General features: G+C 40.1%; 2 protein-coding genes across 2 annotated transcripts in view; one reads left to right on the forward strand and one right to left on the reverse strand.

The window, feature by feature from the left end:
- ENTPD3 (ectonucleoside triphosphate diphosphohydrolase 3) overlaps nucleotides 1-8,417 on the forward strand; it is a 31,914-nt gene extending 23,497 nt beyond the window's left edge. The window contains exons 8-11 of the mRNA XM_081246799.1: nucleotides 3,357-3,629; nucleotides 3,801-3,911; nucleotides 4,883-5,020; nucleotides 8,116-8,417. Of these exons, the coding sequence (XP_081102925.1) occupies nucleotides 3,357-3,629; nucleotides 3,801-3,911; nucleotides 4,883-5,020; nucleotides 8,116-8,352 (759 nt within the window). The 3' untranslated portion in view covers nucleotides 8,353-8,417. The remainder of the gene's footprint in view (nucleotides 1-3,356; nucleotides 3,630-3,800; nucleotides 3,912-4,882; nucleotides 5,021-8,115) is intronic.
- LOC308623932 (uncharacterized protein) overlaps nucleotides 1-19,759 on the reverse strand; it is a 438,061-nt gene that overhangs the window by 402,665 nt on the left and 15,637 nt on the right. The gene's annotated exons all lie outside the window — the stretch shown is intronic.

Here is a 19,759-nt window from a genome sequence, read left to right on the forward strand (position 1 = left end):
GAGAAGCTAACCTCTTAAATTTGACTGACCCTGAGGAAGAGAGTGTGTGTGTGTTTATGCACACACTCCTACAATGTTTATTAAAGAATGTCTATGTATCCAACAGTCTACAGTAGAGAAGTGAATACTCCACCTGGGTGAGGTCTCATTTGGGTTTGAGAATGCAGGTCTCAAGGTGTGAGCCCAGGACTGGGGGCAGAGGTGGGAGACCCCAGCCCCTCACTATAGATAGTCAGGTCACAGGGACAGGGTGTGTCTCCAACTTGCCTGATAACATCTGGATGCCTGAGAGGGTGGCTCTGCACTCTAAGCCTTCTGACTCAGATGAGGGGAAGGATCCAGGTGTGATGAGGATCACCCACAAATGCATGTCCCGACTTGCCTGACCAATACTTTCATGTCCCAAAGATGTGCTGCCAAGCCCCAACTTAGAAGGTTCCCAAAGATTACTGCATCATGAACTGGCTGAGTAAATGCCACCAGTCCAGGACTTGTTTCCCGGTCTGTAATACAGGGGCCTACAGAGTGTGGTGAGAGTGACACCTAGATATATACTTGGCAAATTATTTTCTTAAAAAGGAGTCTCCAGTCACCCCAGGGCTCAAGTCTCACTCTGAGAGCATGTTAGACGTTAGGGACATGAATTCACTTTCTCTTCCTCTTTAAGTAAGACTTAAGTATTACTTAAGGTAATACTTAAGTAATACTTAAGTATTTATTTATTTTTGGCTGCGTTGAGTCTTCATTGCTGCATGCGGGCTTTCTCTAGCTGTGGTGGGCGGGGGCAACTCTTCGTTATGGTGTGCGGGCTTCTCACTGAGGTGGCCTCTCTTTGTTGCGGAGCCTGGGCTCTAGGCACGTGGGCTTCAGTATTTGTGGCTCGCGGGCTCTAGAGCTCAGGCTCAGTAGTTGTGCCTCATGGGCTTAGTTGCTCCGCGGCATGTGGGATCTTCCCGGACTAGGGCTTGAACCCGTGTCCCCTTGCATTGGCAGGTGGATTCTTAACCACTGCGCCACCAGGGAAGTCCTCTTCTGTTTTTAAAGTAACACATGTTCAGTGAAAAAACATTGAGAAAATACAGACATAAAAAATATAATAAACAAAACCTGGAATTAGCCACCATCAACACAGTATTGCATTTTCTTCCAGTTTTTTTTTCATGCAGGAATATGTGTAGTATTTACAAATTTGGCTTCATATGGTTTACATATAATTTTATATCCAGCTTTTTTTTAACCTAACAATATATTGTGAGCAGTTTCCTGTGTTGTTAAACATCTTTTGAAATTATTACTTTTATAGGTGCATAATATTCCAAATACCATTATTTAAAAAGAAAAACTATATTGGTCATTTTATTATAAAAAAAGTACATGACCCTTTCATGCCAGTGCCCTGCAAACACTAAATTCAGGGAAGATTTATTGAATGTTGAGGGCCTAAGCAACTTGGCACACTGGCAAATTATATTTAAGGAATGCCATAACAAATAATTCACACTCCAGAAAGAGAAGTGAAATAATCTTTACTGAGCTTCTTCTGCCAGAAATAATTTATATTATCTTGCTTCTTCTCCAAACCAAGCCAGAAATGATTTAATTATTTAAAAAGTATAAAGCAGATTTGGAGGGAGAAACTAAATAATCATTTGGTTGATTTGATTTTTTTCTTTCAATGAATATTTCAGCCATAGGGTGACCATGGCGTGATACGTTACAAATTAGACATAACACCTTTTGAACACCATAGAATTTTTCACACCATTAAGGCAGAAGGGGGCCTGTTTGCTGCCTCCACAGAGTCATATGAAGATCTTTCTGCAGAACACTCATGTCAGTTATACTGGATGAGTGTTGGACTTCTGTAGGATTCTGTGTAGAATCCTACCACTGCCTTTTGTTAAATAATTACATTATTTTGATGTGTACCTCAGTTTCCTCAGCAGTAAAATGAAAGAGTTGGGCTGTTTTCTGGGTCAAGATTTTACTGTAGGGGGTAAAATATGCCTTCATAGCTTTGAAATTAGAGTTTGAATCCAATTTCTTGGAAAAGAGAGTCCATAAATAGAACCAAACACATTTTGGAATTCAGCCTTTGATAAAGGGAACATTTTTGACCATAGATAAAAACTGGATAATCATCTGGAAAAAGTAAAATCAAATCCCAATCTTAATACCAAATTAATTACAAATGGATTGAAGATTTCTATGTAATGTGATATTTATTACAGCATTGTTTTGTAAAGGCAAATGATTGGAAACTACCTAAATTTTCCTCTAGAGGGGACTACCTAAATAAATTATAGTTTATTTGTACAGTGGAGTGCTATGCAGCTGCTAAAAAGCCACTCTTACACTTACAATGAAAGGAAAATCTCAAAGATATATTTTTAAGTAAGAAAAGCAAGGGGCAGAACAGTGTGTATACAGTACTACCATTTATGATTTAAAAATTTTAGGGACTTCCCTGGTGGTGCAGTGGTTAAGAATCCACCTGCCAATACAGGGGACATGGGTTCGAGCCCTGGTTCGGGAAGATCCCACATGCCGCAGAGCAACTAAGCCCATGAGGCACAACTACTGAGCCTGAGCTCTAGAGCCTGCGAGCCACAACTACTGAAGCCTGCGTGCCTACAGCCTGTGCTCAGCAACAAGAGTGAAGTCACCGCAATGAGAAGCCCGCGCACCGCAACGAAGAGTAGCCCCCGCTCGCCACAACTAGAGAAAGCCCGCATGCAGCAACGAAGACCCAATGCAGCCAAAAATAAATAAATAACTTTATTAAAAACAAAAAATTTTTTTTAATTTTTTAAATTTTAAAAAGAAAGAGAGGGGAAAAGAAAATATATTTGCACATGCATACAAGAAGTATACACAGAATCTCTGGTAGAATACACAAAACTGGCAATAGTGGTTACTTCCAGGGAGGGAATAGGGTGGGGAAAGTGGGTGGGAGGGAGCCTTAATTTTCATAATATATTTATTTGTACCTTTTGAATTATTTTTTTAGGTGGATAGATAACATTCTCTTCAAAATGGTCAATGAATCTAAACACATCTTGTTTTCTCATCAAAATGGAGTTCATAAAACCTGCTTCACAGGGCTGTGGTAAGGGCTGGAGCAGACAGTGTAAGCAAGAGCCTAGTGTTGTGGCTGGTGCGGGGTGACCATCCCTCCACCCCAACTTGAGTTATCTAGACAACCTGGGAGTTCCCTTCTACACTGACGCAGAATGGCCTTTTTTCCGCTCCTCTCTTGGCATTGGCGGGGGACAACAGTAAGGATTTGCACTGAGGATCTGTACTTGGGCCTCCACAAAACAGTGATATCTAACACCTCACTCTTGTACCTACAGAATTATACCACTGAAACCACATTTGCCAACCCCTGTTACCCTCGGAATTACAACACCGCCTTCACTGAGGCACATGTGTTTGGCAGCCTGTGTACAGAGGACCTGAGACCTGAAAGTTATGATCCCAACAACATCATCACTTTTGAAGGAACCGGGGACCCATCACTGTGTAGGGAAAAGGTGGCTTCCCTATTTAACTTCAGTTCTTGCCATGACCAAGAAGTCTGTTCCTTCAATGGGGTATATCAGCCAAAAGTTAAAGGGTCATTTCTGGTAAGGGCAAAACTATGGAAAGATTCCTTTTTTTCCTCATTGAATATTTCTTTCTTACCTTTCTGTTTTTCCTCTGCTGAGCTGTTTCCCACTTTCTTATTCAGTACCCTGAAACCTCCATATTATATCCCATTCTGAGAACTGATTTCCTTCTGCACGACTTCCTTACAGGCTTTTGCAGGATTCTACTACACAGCCAGTGCTTTCAACCTTTCGGGTAGCTTTTCCCTGCACACCTTCAACTCAAGGACCTGGAATTTCTGCTCACAGAATTGGGGTAAGGTCAGTATTTAAAGAGAAAGGATCCATATTGGTACGAAACAGTACAGCAGAGTAGATTCCATTTGTGTGCATGTGTGTGTATATTCTGAATTTGACTTTTATGCTGTCCTCCTTTCACCATATCCCTAAGATGGGGATAGTAAGGGACCCCACCTCATAGCTGCGTTGTGGATTAATGTTCTAACCATGGGCACAATGGTTATAACAGTGTTTGGCACGTCATAAGCACTCTATAAACTTAATTCTTCTGTGATGTTGTATAGGGATTTTTTTTTGGAAATATAGGAGATATGGTGTATATGTACAATGGAATATCACTCGGCCATAAAGAAGAATGAAATATTGCCATTTGCAACAACATGAGTGGACCTGGAGGGTATTATGCTTAGTGAAATAAGTCAGATGGAGGAAGACAAATACTGTATGTTATCACGTATATGTGGAATCTCAAAAATAAAACAAATGAACATAAAACAGGGATATTTTTATCATTGTATTATTTTATAGTAATTTTAATTATTAAATTCTGGGTGATAAGATTCTTTAAAATATGACGGCTGACCTAAGCTGTTCTGAAATTTTTTTTTTTTTTTTTTTTGGCTGCGTTGGGTCTTCATTCCTGCGTGCAGGCTTTCTCTAGTTGCAGAGAGCGGGGGCTACTCTTCGTTGCGGTGTGCAGGCTTCTCATTGCGGTGGCTTCTCTTGTTGTGGAGCAGGGCTCTAGGCGCGTGGGCTTCAGTAACTGTGGCACATGGACTCAGTAGTTGCGGCTCACGGGATCTAGAGCGCAGGCTCAATAGTTGTGGCACAGGGGCTTAGTTGCTTCACAGCATGTGGGATCTTCCCGGACCAGGGCTCGAACCCATGTCCCCTGCATTGGCAGGCGGATTCTTAACCACTGCGCCACCAGGGAAGTCCCTGAAATGTGTGTTTTAAAACCTGCCTCCTCCCTGTTTTGAACCTGCCTTCAGCTTCCACTGCTGCTCCCCCGGTTTGATGAGGAGTACGCTCGCTCCTACTGCTTCTCAGCCCACTATATCTACCACTTGCTTGTAAATGGATACAAATTCACCGAGAAGACCTGGCCCCAAATACATTTTAAAAAAGAGGTAAGTCAAAGCACAAACTGTTTCCTCCTCTTTCTCTCAAAATAGATGCTTGTGTGTATGTGTGTGAACGAAATGTAGAAGATAAGTGGGAGTTGGGGATTTAACTTGCTAAATGGAGCCAACGAGACTTGATCCCTGGTGAGCTTATGAGATGAGATGATGGAGAATTCAGAGGAAGTGGTCATCAGAAACCTTCCACATGAGTTAAGGATTGGATGCCAAGAACCGTGGACTCTGAGCTCCGTGGCGGCAGCACTTGTTTTATCATCCTCATATTCCTAGCATTCAGCACAGGGCCGAGAACATGGAAGGTGCTTAGTAAATGTTGTTGAGTGAATACATAAATATGTTAAAGAACAGAGACTTTTCATCCTGACAAGAAGCTTCAAATGTAACAATTTTGTTAAGAGAATAGTAACTTATTGCTCTCCATTTTACACAAATGTCAGAGTGAGATCTATGCTTCAGAGAATAGGGATTAAATAAGCAGCATTAAATAAGAATTTGATCTTAGAATGAGTCTGAGGTCACTGTATTCACTCTCAAGTGTCCAGAATGGTCCAATGCTGGAATGACAGCTCTTACCAGGTGACTATTTGGTGAGGGGCCTCTGTACCTTGCTTTCAGGACTCAGCCTTGTTGATATTTTCATCCAGCACTCTGTTCCCCAGATTCTGGGAGGGTTTTCTCATTTCAGGATTAGCAGATGTAAAGCCTGAAGTATGTCTGGAGTCAGTCTGTTCGATGTTAGCTTCGGCAATAATTAGATTAAAGCAAGCAATATCCAGCATTAGGCCTGTGACTGTTTACTTTTACATAGATAAAACTGAGTCATCTATAAAAATTAAGGATGTCTGGAGATGTTTAAGGACTGTTGGTGACATGTACTCTCCAAGCTTTGTTTCTAATTAATCTAATTACCAGGAAAGTACATTATGAGAATGGGGAATGACTTTCCATTATATACCAATTTGGGGGGATACAGAATTCTAGGTTTCAAGTTCCTTTCCTTTATTTATAAAGAATTTAATACTCAGTCAAATTAGTATTCAAATGTGAGGGTATAAATAGACTTCAGAAGATTTGCCATGCAAAGATTTATATCCAAAATATTTTTGGAGGAAGTGATCAAATAAGAAGAGAAATAAATCCAGATGTATAAAAATATAGGAAGTAAGAATAAATGATGTTGTGGCTTAAAATTTATATTAAAAAAGAAAAAAGAAAACTAACACCAAAGAAAAGTAAAAGAGAAGAATCCATTTATAACAACCCAGAATTCTACTATAGCTAATATCCAATGTGATGGGGGTATGGTTGAGGGTCATAGGATACAGAGACATAAGAGTGGCCTAAAATGCTCATCTTGTAAAGTGGAACATATTTATATCCTTTTTAAGGCAAGAAAGGAAAAAAATAAACATAGGGAAATAGCACTTATTGAAAATTTAAAACTAAGGTATTAGAAAGCAGTCCAAATATATCAATAATCACAATAATCATAAATGGACTAAACCTACCAGTTAAAAGGCACTGTCAGATTGGACTTTTTAAAATGAAGTATATGTTGTTTATAAGAGAAACAATCTTTAAGGACATGGAACGTTTTTTGGGTTTTTAAAAAATTTTATTGAAGTATAGTTGATATACAATGTGTTAATTTCTGCTGTACAGCAAAATGATTGTTATACATATATATATTCTCTTTCGTATTTGTTTCCATTATGGTGTATCACAGGATATTGAATATAGTTCCCTGTACTATACAGTAGGACCTTGTTGTTCATCCATCCTATATATAATAGTTTTCATCTGCTAATCCCAAACTCCCACTCCATCCCTCCCCCACCTCCCTCTCCCTTGGCAACCACAAATCTCTTCTCTATGTCTGTGAGTCTGTTTCTGTTTTGTTCATTTGCAAAGGACATGGAAAGTTTGAAAGTTAAAAAAAATTTTTTTAACTATCAGGCAAATACTACACAAAAGAAAATTGGTGTAGCTTTTTAATATCTGACAAAATAGTCTAAGATAAAGAGCATCATTTGAGATAGAGAGGATAGAAGATTGCAAATTTGAAACATTTATACATCTAATAAAATAGCCAAAAAACATGTGAACAAAAATTGATGGAACTACCAGATGAAACTGACGAAGTCTGCTTCCCACTTAAACTGACCTTCTTTTCTTTTTTTTAATTTTATTATTATTTTTTTTTGTGGTACGTGGGCCTCTCACTGTTGTGGCCTTTCCCGTTGTGGAGCACAGGCTCCGGACGCGCAGGCTCAGCAGCCATGGCTCACGGGCCTAGCCACTCCACGGCATGTGGGATCTTCCCGGACCGGGGCACGAACCCGTGTCCCCTGCATTGGCAGGCGGACTCTCAACCACTGCGCCACCAGGGAAGCCCTATGTTTTTGTTTGTTTGTTTGTTTGTTTTTGATATTTATTTGGCTGCACCAGGTCTTAATTGCGGCACACGGGACTTCATTGCTGTGTGCGGGATCTTAGTTGCAGTGTGCGGGATCTTTAGTTACGACATGCGGGATCTTTTTTTGGTTTTGGCATGTGGGATCTTTTCTTTAGTTGTGGCACGCGGGCTCTTAGTTGCTGCATGCAGGATCTAGTCCCCTGACCAGGGACTGAACCTGGGCCGCCTGCATTCAGTGTGGAGCCTTAATCGCTGGACCACCAGGGAAGTCCCCTGACCATCTTTTCTTAGAAACTGGTCCTGGGTTCAGTAAAACATGCATCACCCTCTTTCTTTAGCTATAGACACTTCTGTACCCAATGACAGAAAAACTTTCACTGTTATTAACTGTGCCCTCTTCACGCTTGGCTGTGACGAGGCTGTGAGGATTAGTTCTTCTGGCTGTTTTCTCTGCAATGTAGCAGATTGGGCCCTCGAGCCTTTGTGGTCACAGTGACCTGGGTTCTAGCCCAGTCTCTGCAGTGTCTGAAATTAGGCAAGTCCTTTGACCTCCTTAGGCCACAGTTTCCTGGGGGTGTCTCAGGAGGGTGACCATGGTGTGCCCTGGGGATGTAATCCATGCCTCAAGCCCAGCCCTGAGAACTGAGCCGTCTCCTCTACTCCACAGGTGGGGAACAGCAGCATAACCTGGTCTCTTGGCTACATGCTCAGCCTGACCAACCAGATCCCAGCCGAAAGCCCCCTGATTCGCCTGCCCATCAAGCCGTCTGCCTTTATGGGCACCCTCGCCTTCTTCACAGCAGTGGCCTTGCTGTGTCTGACATATCTTGTGTACCTGTGTGTGTCATCCAGGAATCAGAGGCGCTCCCAGCATGCCTTGGACAACACAGTGGACTCTGAGTGAGCCTCACAATGTGGCTCCTGGAGCCTGAGGGCTGCCCATAACCAGCCTGGGGGGCACCAAACAATGCAAGCAAAATGTCCATCTTCAGGAAACACAGCTAAAGTCCAATGCCTGTGTGCCTCTCAGATACTGATTTATGCCAAAGCACCTCTTGGGGAGTCTCTCAACTGTTCTGTGTACATTGCTCCGCCAGAGACCCCACCACCCACTAGCTGACCTATTGGGGAACAGAGGAGAGACAGGCCATCAAGGTCAGGCTCTTTCATCCAAGTGCCCCAGAGGAAGAGTAAGTTGAGAATATGACAGTTTAATGTTGAAGAATATGCCAGTTTAACGTTGAAGAATTGACCTCAGGGCTCAGTTTGCATTTTCCCTCCTTCAAAAATGCTGTATTTCTCCCAGCGGGTTTGGAAGCTGGCAGGTGTCTAGTAAGCATCTGGCCCCGTCAGATATCTCATTTTATGGCTTCCTCTCATTGGTCCTTAACTAAGACTTTCCTTAACAACCCCCAAAACATTGAGCTCCCTCAGACTGGGAGAACACTGTATCTGGGGGAAAAGCCTCCTTTACCCCAAGGACAGTGGCCCCAGCCAAGCTTCTGTCATGTAGGCAGAACCTGAAGGACAGAGACACGCAGAATGTCTACCAGAAAACTACAGGCCGTTCCTGAAGTGGGATTCCCTCTCAGGGCTCTGGTCATTAGATCGCCACCTGTGTGTGGATCATCCTCCTTGCCTCCCCTTCCCATTGCTGTGTCCCCCTGTAAAACGTTTATTCCTAGCAAGGCTATCATATTCCAGATCATTCTACCTTTGCTAGGCTTTTGCTTACGGTTGGCTTTCCATCGTTAGCACCGTATGCATTTCACCCACCATTCCGACAGGTACACCTGATGCTGTCACAAGACATCCTCTTCTATGATTTGCTTACCAATTATCAGTACTTTCCTGGATGGTAGGCCTCTGCATAGTAGCCACAGTTCTTGACTTTGGGAAAAGAAAAGGAAGCTGTGGGGACATTTAACTCCAAAGTGGGATGGGAAAGAACTCTAGCAAGTCCAATGGCTACAAATTAAAAATAAACATTCTTTCAGATTATAGTTTGTTCACTGAATACAGAATAAAAGACTCTTATTTTATTGTGACTTGCAGTGTGTGTGTTTGTTACCTTGCATATGGTACTCTTTCTCCTAAGAACCCAAGGTGGCATTTATGAAAGGAAGCTTTAAAAACTAAAAAAATTTTCTTAAGGAAACGTTCCTAGTGCATTAAGAAAGTCATGCATTAAGATGACATGATACTATACATAGAGAATCCTAAAGATGCTACCAGAAAACTACTAGAGCTAATCAATGAATTTGGTAAAGTAGCAGGATACAAAATTAATGCACAGAAATCTCTGGCATTCCTGTACACCAATGATGAAAAATCTGAAAGTGAAATCAAGAAAACACTCCCATTTACCATTGCAACAAAAAGAATAAAATATCTAGGAATAAACCTACCTAAGGAGACAAAAGACCTGTATGCAGAAAATTATAAGACACTGATGAAAGAAATTAAACATGATACAAATAGATGGAGCAATATACCATGTTCCTGGATTGGAAGAATCAATATTGTGAAAATGACTCTACTGCCCAAAGCAATCTACAGATTCAAACTACCACTGGCATTTTTCACAGAACTAGAACAAAAAATTTCAAAATTTGTTTGGAAAAACAAAAGACCCCGAATAGCCAAAGCAATCTTGAGAACGAAAAACGGAGCTGGAGGAATCAGGCTCCCTGACTTCAGACTATACTACAAAGATACAGTAATCAAGACAGTGTGGTACTGGCAAAAAACAGAAAGATAGATCAGTGGAACAGGATAGAAAGCCCAGAGTTAAACCCACGGACATATGGTCACCTTATCTTTGATAAAGGAGGCAGGAATGTACAGTGGAGAAAGGACAGTCTCTTCAATAAGTGGTGCTGGGAAAACTGGATAGGGACATGTAAAAGTATGAGATTAGATCACTCCCTAACACCATACACAAAAGTAAGCTCAAAATGGATTAAAGACCTAAATGTAAGGCCAGAAACTATCAAACTCTTAGAGGAAAACATAGGCAGAACACTCTATGACATAAATCACAGCAAGATCCTTTTTGACCCACCTCCTAGAGAAATGGAAATAAAGACAAAAATAAACACATGGGACCTAATGAAACTTAAAAGCTTTTGCACAGCAAAGGAAACCATAAACAAGACCAAAAGACAACCCTCCGAATGGGAGAAAATATTTGCAAATGAAGCAACTGACAAAGGATTAATCTCCAAAATTTATAAGCAGCTCATGCAGCTCAATAGCAAAAAAACAAACAACCCAATCCAAAAATGGGCAGAAGACTTAAATAGGCATTTCTCCAAAGAAGATATACAGACTGCCAACAAACGCATGAAAGAATGCTCAATATCATTAATCATTAGAGAAATGCAAATCAAAACTACAATGAGATATCATCTCACACCAGTCAGAATGGCCATCATCAAAAAATCTAGAAACGAACAGATGTATATATATGACTGATTCACTTTGTTATAAAGCAGAAACTAATTTAAAAAAATGCAAAAAAAAAAAATCTAGAAACAATAAATGCTGGAGAGGGTGTGGAGAAAAGGGAACACTTGCACTGCTGGTGGGAATGTGAATTGGTACAGCCACTATGGAGAACAGTATGGAGGTTCCTTAAAAAACTAAAAATAGAACTACCATATGACCCAGCAATCCCACTACTAGGCATATACCCTGAGAAAACCATAATTCCAAAAGAGACATGTACCAAAATGTTCATTGCAGCTCTATTTACAATAGCCCGGAGATGGAAACAACCTAAGTGTCCATCATCAGATGAATGGATAAAGAAGATGTGGCACATATATACAATGGAATATTACTCAGCCATAAAAAGAAACAAAATTGAGCTATCTGTAATGAGGTGGATGGACCTAGAGTCTGTCATACAGAGTGAAGTAAGTCAGAAAGAGAAAGACAAATACCGTATGCTAACACATATATATGGAATTTAAGGAAAAAAAATGTCATGAAGAACCTAGGGGTAAACCAGGAATAAAGACACAGACCTACTTGAGAATGGACTTGAGGATATGGGGAGGGGGAAGGGTAAGCTGTGACAAAGCGAGAGAGAGGCATGGACATATATACAGTACCAAATGTAAGGTAGATAGATATTGGGAAGCAGCCGCATAGCACAGGGAGATCAGCTTGGTGCTTTGTGACCACCTGGAGGGTGGGATAGGGAGGGTGGGAGGGAGGGAGACGCAAGAGGGAAGGGATGTGGGAACAGATGTATATGTATGACTGATTCACTTTGTTATAAAGCAGAAACTAATAATAAAAAAATAACTAAACTAAAAATAAAATAAATAAAAAAAGAAAGTCATGCATTAATATCACCTTTATTCCAGAGAGTTCAAAGTGCTTCACTTTAATAAATCTTTGTTTCCTTGAGATAACTGAGTCAAACATTTCTTTACTTTTTTTGACATTTCAAAGCTTCTGTGAGGCTACAACCTGCCACTCAGATCTTGATTCCCACCCAGAATGGCTGCTCCCATCCCAAAGTGCACCTTTGTTCACACAGTTCTTCCTACCTAGACTGTGGGTCATCCTCCCACCCATCCAAATAATCATTATTTCTAAAGGCCCAATCCTAGCTCTACTTCTTCCACAAAGCATTCCTTGCACACAAATGTGCACGTGCACACACACACACGCACACACGCACACACAATGATCTATCTCTTGGACTACTTTTAAAAAAACTAACTACATAAATTCTTATATTGTTGCTTATCTTTGTGTGTGCACATGGCTTATTCTAAAATACACAGTAGGCTACATAAGGGCAATTTATCACTCACACATTCATTCAACAGATATTTAAGAAATACCTACTATGGGCCTGAAACCTTGCCAAGTGTGATCTCAGATTTGGATAAGCACTATGACTGTATTATGTACTCAACATATTTGTTGATTGATGGTTCCATAAATGACTGAGGGGTGGGCAATAAGCTCTAGCGATATCAGATAAAATAGCATCCAAGTCACCAAGAGTTTGCAAATAAAAAGATATGTCTGTGCAGGAAAGAGGGTCAAAGCTCCATGAAGATGAGTTGTAGTCAACATTTCTAGCCGATTTGGGAATTTGGAATGAACTGATGAAGTATTTTGAGTTTTCTGACATATACCAAAGAATTATTTTCAGACAGACCATCTCAAAATCTGCAGGCTAAGTAATGTATCTGGTACTACTGTGGTAGGCAAAAGTCTAAGATGGTCCCCATCACCTTCACTCTCTGGTGTTACTCCTGAGATTACATCATTACATGGCACAAGGGATGTGCAGATATTAATGAGTTGACCTTAAAATGGAGAGATTATCCAGGTAGGCCTAATCGTATCACATGAGCTCTTTAAAGGCAGAGTATTTTCTCCAGAAAAGGAAGTCATATTCAAAGCATGAGGAGGATTTGACTATTGCTAACTTGAAGATGAAGAAAGGTAGGTAGAAAGGGCCTGAGAGCAGCCCCTAGGAACTAAGAGCAACCCCTGGCTGACAGCCAGCAAGGAAGAGGGACCTCAGTCCTACAACTGCAAAGAACAGGGTTCAGTCAACAACCTAAATGAACTTGGAAGCAGGTCTCCCCAGAGCCTCCAAATAAGAGATTGACCCAGTTGACATGTTCATTTCAGCCTGTGAGCCCCTAAGCGGAGAACCCACCCATACTTCTGAACTCCAGAGTTGCAAGGTCAGAAATGGGTGCTGTTGTAGGCCACTAAGTTTGTGGCCACTTGTAACACAGCCATAGAAAATTAATAAAACTACAGGACTCCAAGCCCCAAGGCTCCAAACAGAGCAAGTGCTTACATTTGAAATATGTAGTAATGATAAAGTGATTAGGTGTCACAAATTGTGCCTATTCCTTACAATAACCATGCAAGAAAAACATGGGCTCAGAGGTAAAATAACATGCCAGCATCACCAGCTGGAAGCATTTTTGGAGATGGAGATTGTGAGTTCAGATTCTAGTTAAGTCTAAAATGCATTATGTCCATCATATTTCCTTTCACAGACAAAGACAGTATCGTGGCACTTAGGAGTTCGACTTTAGAATTTTGTAGTCCAACATACCAATTCACATACAATTGCATGATTTATGACAGAGATGTCACATCACAGCACTAGTGAAAACTGTGGGACAATTGGATTTCCATATGGAGAAAAAAGGAAATTCAACCCCTTCCTCTTACATTTTCAAAAATCATTCCCAGGTAGTAAGTGTGAAAGATAAACCTACAAAGGTTTTAGGATAGAATGGCGGAAAAAAATTTAAGATCTTGAATAAGGGAAGGGTTTCTCAAACACTACATAAAAAGCATTAACCGTAAGAGAATACTGGGTATGGTTGATTACATTAGATTAAGAACTTCTGTTCATCAAAAAACACCATTAAAAGAGTAAAAAGACAAGCCATAGAGTGGAAGAAGGTATTTGCAACATATATAACGGATAAAGGACCAAATTGTACAAAGAACTATAAATCAGTGAGAAGAAGGAAGATGATCCAGTTTTTCTCAGTGGGAAAAAGGCTTGAAAAGACATTTTACAAAAGAAGAAATCTAAATGTCCAATAAATATAAAAAGGTGCTCAATCTCATTAAATAGATAAGGGCATTGCAAATTAAAACTATAACAAGATAGCACAATAAACCCATTAGTCTGGCAAAATAGAAAAGCCTGACAATACCAAGTGCAAGTATAGAAAAATGGAACTCTCTTACAGCAGGTGGGAATGTAAGTTAGTGCAACCACTCTGGGAACCTGTGCTATTGTCTAATAATGTTGAAGATATGCATACCAGATAACCCAGAAATTCCAGGCCAAGGTATATATCTTTGAGATGTGTGTTCTAATGTACATTAGGATACATGCCTAAGAATGTTCTTAGCAGCAACCAAGATGCCCATTCCATAAAATGGAAGAATAAATAGTAATATATTCATACTAGAAAATACCATACAGCATAAAAACGAAAGAACTACAAATATATGCTTAATGTGGATGGATCTTAGAAACATAATGTTGAGGTTAAAAAGCAAGTCATTAAGTAGGTAGGTAGATAGATAGAATAATTCCATTTATATAAAGTTCAAAAACAGATAAAACTAAATAAAGAAGGTAAACTCTAAGGAAAAGCAAGGAATTATTACTCTTAAATTTGGGGGAAGATAGGGGTTGTGTTTGGAAAGAGATAAACAGATGTCTTAGTCGGCTAGGGCTGTTATAATAAACTACCATAGACTGGGTTGCTTAAACAACAGAAATTTATTTTCTCACTGTGCTGGAAGCTGGGAAGTCCAGGATCAAGGTGCTGGCCAATTCAGGTCCTGGTGAGAGCTCTCTGGTTTGTATACAGCTACCTTCTCGCTGACCTTTTTCCTCTTTGCTTATGCAGAAAGGGAGAGTGAGCGCTCTCTTTTTATAAGGGCACTAATCCCGTCATGATCAGTGGACCCCCCTTATAACCTCATCTAACCCTAATTACCTCCCAAAGGCCCCATACCCAAACACTACCACATTAGGGGTATGCTTTCAGCATATGAATATTGGGGGCACACAACCATTCAGTCCATAACAACAAGACTTCCAGGGTGACAGTGATGTTCTATAACTGGGTATAGTTACAGGTGTTCTCTTTTTTCAACCATTCATACACTTTCTGTATGTCCTATATGGCATTTACAAATAAAATATAGATCTGGGGTAACTCAAGGATTTGCTACTTGCTACCTCTATGATCTTCACAAAGTCTTTCAATCTCTTTGACCCTTAGATTTCTTCATGTATAATGGGGATAATAGGTACCTCATGGTAAATTTTTTTAAAAGAGAAAATTTAGCACTCAGCTAGTACCTGGCACAGAGTATAAAAAAGTATTTCCTTCACCCATTTATTTATTCACTCATCATACATTTACCAAAAGTGTATCATGTGCTAAGTAAGCCCTGGGCTGGGAGATTAAGGCTGGGAGAGAAATGATACAAGTTACTTTCCTCTTGAAACATGAGACACTACCACCCCCTGCTGGAGCCATGGAGAAAATCCTTCCTGGTTGAGCACTTTTTTTCCCTCCATAACTAAAATGCTGCAAAAAACTCATAGTTCAAAACCATTTTCAGGGACTTCCCTGGTGGTCCAGTGGTTAAGACTCTGTGCTTCCACTGCAGGGAGCACAGGTTCGATTTCTGGCCAGGGAACTAAGATCCCACATGCCATGTGGCGTGGCCAAAAAAAAGTTCTTTTTAAATTTTATAAAATAATGAGACAATTCAAAATTTAAACATTTGATATTATCAATGAACTGCCGTTGATTTTTGTTTAGGTAAGATAATGATTGTGGATTTTTTTCAAGAATCCTTACTGTTTAGAAACTTGCTAAACTATTTCAGATGAAATGATGTATGTGCAGCACAGCAGTCAGGATTTAATCTGAGAAATAGAACCAATAGGAGATACATTGATACATATAATTTCAATTTCATAAGAAATTGTTTTTGCAAGAAATTGGATTATGTGATTGCTGGGGCTAGTGAGGCAAGTATGAAACTCACAGGGCAGCCTCACCTAGATTATGTAGGGTAATCTCCCTTACTTAAAAATGACTGATTATGGTTTTAATCACATTAGATTAATGAATAATGGAGGACTGTAGCTTAGCCAAGGTGACACATAAAATTGACCATCACAGCTGTGAATTGATTCAAAATAACATGGAAGGGAGAATGCAGATGGGACAAGACTAGTCCATGGTTTGATGGTCCTTGAGGCTGGGGTGATGGGTACATGGAGGTTTGCTATAGTTTCTGTCTGCTTTGTGTATTTCATAATTTTATACAATAAGAGGGTTTTAAAATATACTTTAAAAGCACTCAGAAACTCTCTGCTTTATATTTGATATCTTTCTTTCTGGATCTTTTTCTCTATACATTTTCACATAGTTAAGATCATGCTTAACTATGAGTTACATCTTTATATCTACTTCTTTCATAGCATTATACAATTAGCACTTTCACATCTCATTAAAAATTCTTCCCAAATATCAAATAAAATGATTAATAACTCAGGCTCTGACATCACACAAACCTGGTTTGAATCCCAGTTCTGCTATTTGTTGCTGAGTGACCTTGGTCTAAACTTTTTAGGCTCTCTATTCCTCAGTTTCTTTTAATATATTCATTCATTTAGCTAATATTGTGAGCGTCCTGTGAGCCAGATCCTGTTCTTGGTGCTGTGGCTACACTAATAAACAAAATAGACAAAGTCCTTGCCATCATGAACTGACATCTGTGGAGGAAACTGACACTAAGAAACTAAATACATATTGTACAGGGAGGGGGTCGCAACTAATCCAGAGAAAAATGAAGCATAGTAAAGGGGATAGGGAGTGCAGGGATTGCTACTTCATACAAATAAGTCAGAAAAGTCTTTTCTGATAAGGTGACATTTGAACAAAGACTTGAAGAAAGTGAAGGTGTCAGCCATTTGAATATTTGTTAGAAGAGCATTCTAAGGAAAGGAAACGGCATATGCAAAGGCCCTGAGGTAGGAGCACAAGGTACAGAGAGGAGGCCAAAGTGATTGGAGCCGAATTAAAAACTAGAAGATGAGGTCTTTCTACTAGAAATGAGGTCAGAGAGTTAGCAGGAAGTAGACAGTGCAAGATAGAGTCATTAGGGGGTTTTGAACAAAGGAGGGACATCTATCTGGCTTCTGGTTTAGAGGGTTTACTCTCTAGCTGCAGTGACAAAAATAAAGTGAAAGGGGCAAGGGCAGAAACAAGAAAACCAATTGGTAGCCTATTAGAATCACCCAGACAAAAGATGATGGTAGTATAGACCAGGGTGGTAATGCTAGAGGCTTTGAGCAACCGTTAGATCCTGCATGTATTTGAAAATAGAGCCCACAAGATTTGCTGATGTGTGTATGTGGGGTGAGAGAGGGGAGGAGTCTAGGATTATTCTAAAATTTTTGCCTGAGCAACTGGAAATATGCGGTTGCCATTAACTGAGCAGTGAATGCAGCAAAGGGAGAGAGTTAAGGAGGAGGTTAGGATCCAGACTGCTTTAAAAAAGTCTGCTTCTACCAGCACAAATCCATAAGCATGGAAGAACAGGAGAGAAGAAAATGGCAACAACATATTTGACACATAAAAAGCTGATGGACCAGGGTTAATGGGTTAGCAAACCAAGAAAGCCTAATCCTAAATCAATGAGGAAATTGAGAATCAACCATTTTAAACAGCAGCATCTTCAGAAAGCTCAGGAGTTCATGGTATCATGTACAGCTGGAAGCTGGGTTGGTGGGTATAAAATAAGGATGATCAAAAGATTAAAGATTAAAACAGTTTAAAGTTGTTTAAGAATTAGTAGCTCCCTAATCCCTTCTCCCACTCTTTGCTAATGGATGACTACCTCTCCCTAACTCAGGAAGAGGACTGGAAAGCACAAGTTACAGTTGAGGTTGGAGGTGTCATACCCAAAACAGCAGGATTTAGAGAACCAGAGCATATTCAGTGTTTAGACCTCAAGCCCACTAACCCCATCAACCCTCAGGTTCTGGCTAACTCTCCCTCCAAACAGGCCTTTAGAAGAGTTTTCTATTATGGGGAACCCAAACAGCCCAGGAGAAAGGACAAAATGTGCTGACATTTGGAGTTCCACAGTCAGGTCATCCGATAGTGAAGCTTGAGTCAACAACTCAGAACTTACATCACCTTTTTATCCTACCCACGCTTAAAAATGAGATGATAAACAAGGATTGCCAAGTATCTAAGCAGAGCCTTATTTTACTTTTACTGGAGTGTCAGGAAAAAATACAATTAGCTATTTGGGTTCTATCACACAACTTTACCCAGAGTCTGTCTGTCTGTTGTTATTCTTACCACCCCTCTACCTTTTGTCCTTTGCCCTATTCTTTCCTTAAAAAAAAAAAAAAAAAAAGTGATATTCCAAGAGGCCCCTGGTTTTGTTTTTTTGTTCTTGTCTGCCTAAAACTCACCTCTGAATCATCTTAGAACTTGACCTTTCTTCAGGGGGAAAGTAACATTGCTTTTCTCTGGATTTCAGAACCATGGTCAGGGATAAAAACACACTCCATGGGGTGATGTGGGCTCCATCAAGCACTCCTGATGGGCTGTAAATTGGTGTCAACATTCTGGAAAATTATTGGTAATATGCTGCAAGATTTTTTTTTTTTTTGCGGTACGCAGGCCTCTCACTGCTGTGGCCTCTCCCATTGCGAAGCACAGGCTCCGGACACGCAGGCTCAGCGTCCATGGCTCACGGGCCTAGACACTCCGCAGCATCTGGGATCTTCCCAGACCGAGGCACGAACCCCTGTCCCCTGGATCGGCAGGCGGACTCTCAACCACTGCGCCACCAGGGAAGCCCCAAGCTGCAAGATTTTAAATGAGCAACCCAACAATTTCTAACTTCTAGAAATTTATACTAAGGAAAATTTTTAATGTGAACATTATTATTAGTGATACATACTGAAGTGTTTATGGATATATTGATACAATGTCTAAAGCTTGCTTCAAAATAATATTTTGCGGGTATGTATACATTTTCTCATATGGAAGCCACTAAGTACATAGTCCCATTTAAATGTGCTATAAATGTATAACACACTGGATTTTTAAAAAAATATTTATTTATTTGGTTGCACTGGGTCTTAGTTGTGGCACGCAGGACCTTCACTGCCATGCACAGCATCTTTGTTGTAGCATGCAGGATCTAGTTCCCTGACCGGAGATTGAACCCTGGCCCCCTGCATTGGGAGCAGAGAGTCTTAACCACTGGACCACCAGGGAAGTCCCTACATACTAGATTTTGAAGACTTGATACCAAAAAGAAAAGGTAAAATATGTCATTAATAACTTGCATACTGGTTATATATTGAAATAATATTTTGGATATATTGGAAAAATAAAATATATCATTAAAATTAATTTCACTTATTTCTTTTCTTTTTCAAATGTAGCTACTAGAAAATTTTAAATCACATTTAAGTAACATTTTTAATTATAACTGTGGCTTGCGTTTGTGGTTTACATTATGTTTCTATTGGACAGCACTGGTATAAAATCTATATACAGTCAGCTCTCCATATCTGCAGGTTCCAACATCCTGCGGATTTCACCAATCTCAGATCAAAAATATTCAGGAAAAACAAAATTCCAGAAAGTTCCAAAAAGCAAACTTGAATTTGACATGTGCTATTAATGATTTACATAGAACAGTTGACCCTTCAACAACCCTAGAGTTAGGAGTGCCAA

This window comes from Mesoplodon bidens, assembly GCF_964165515.1.
Source record: "Mesoplodon bidens genome assembly, chromosome: 10".
NCBI lineage: Eukaryota > Metazoa > Chordata > Mammalia > Artiodactyla > Ziphiidae > Mesoplodon > Mesoplodon bidens.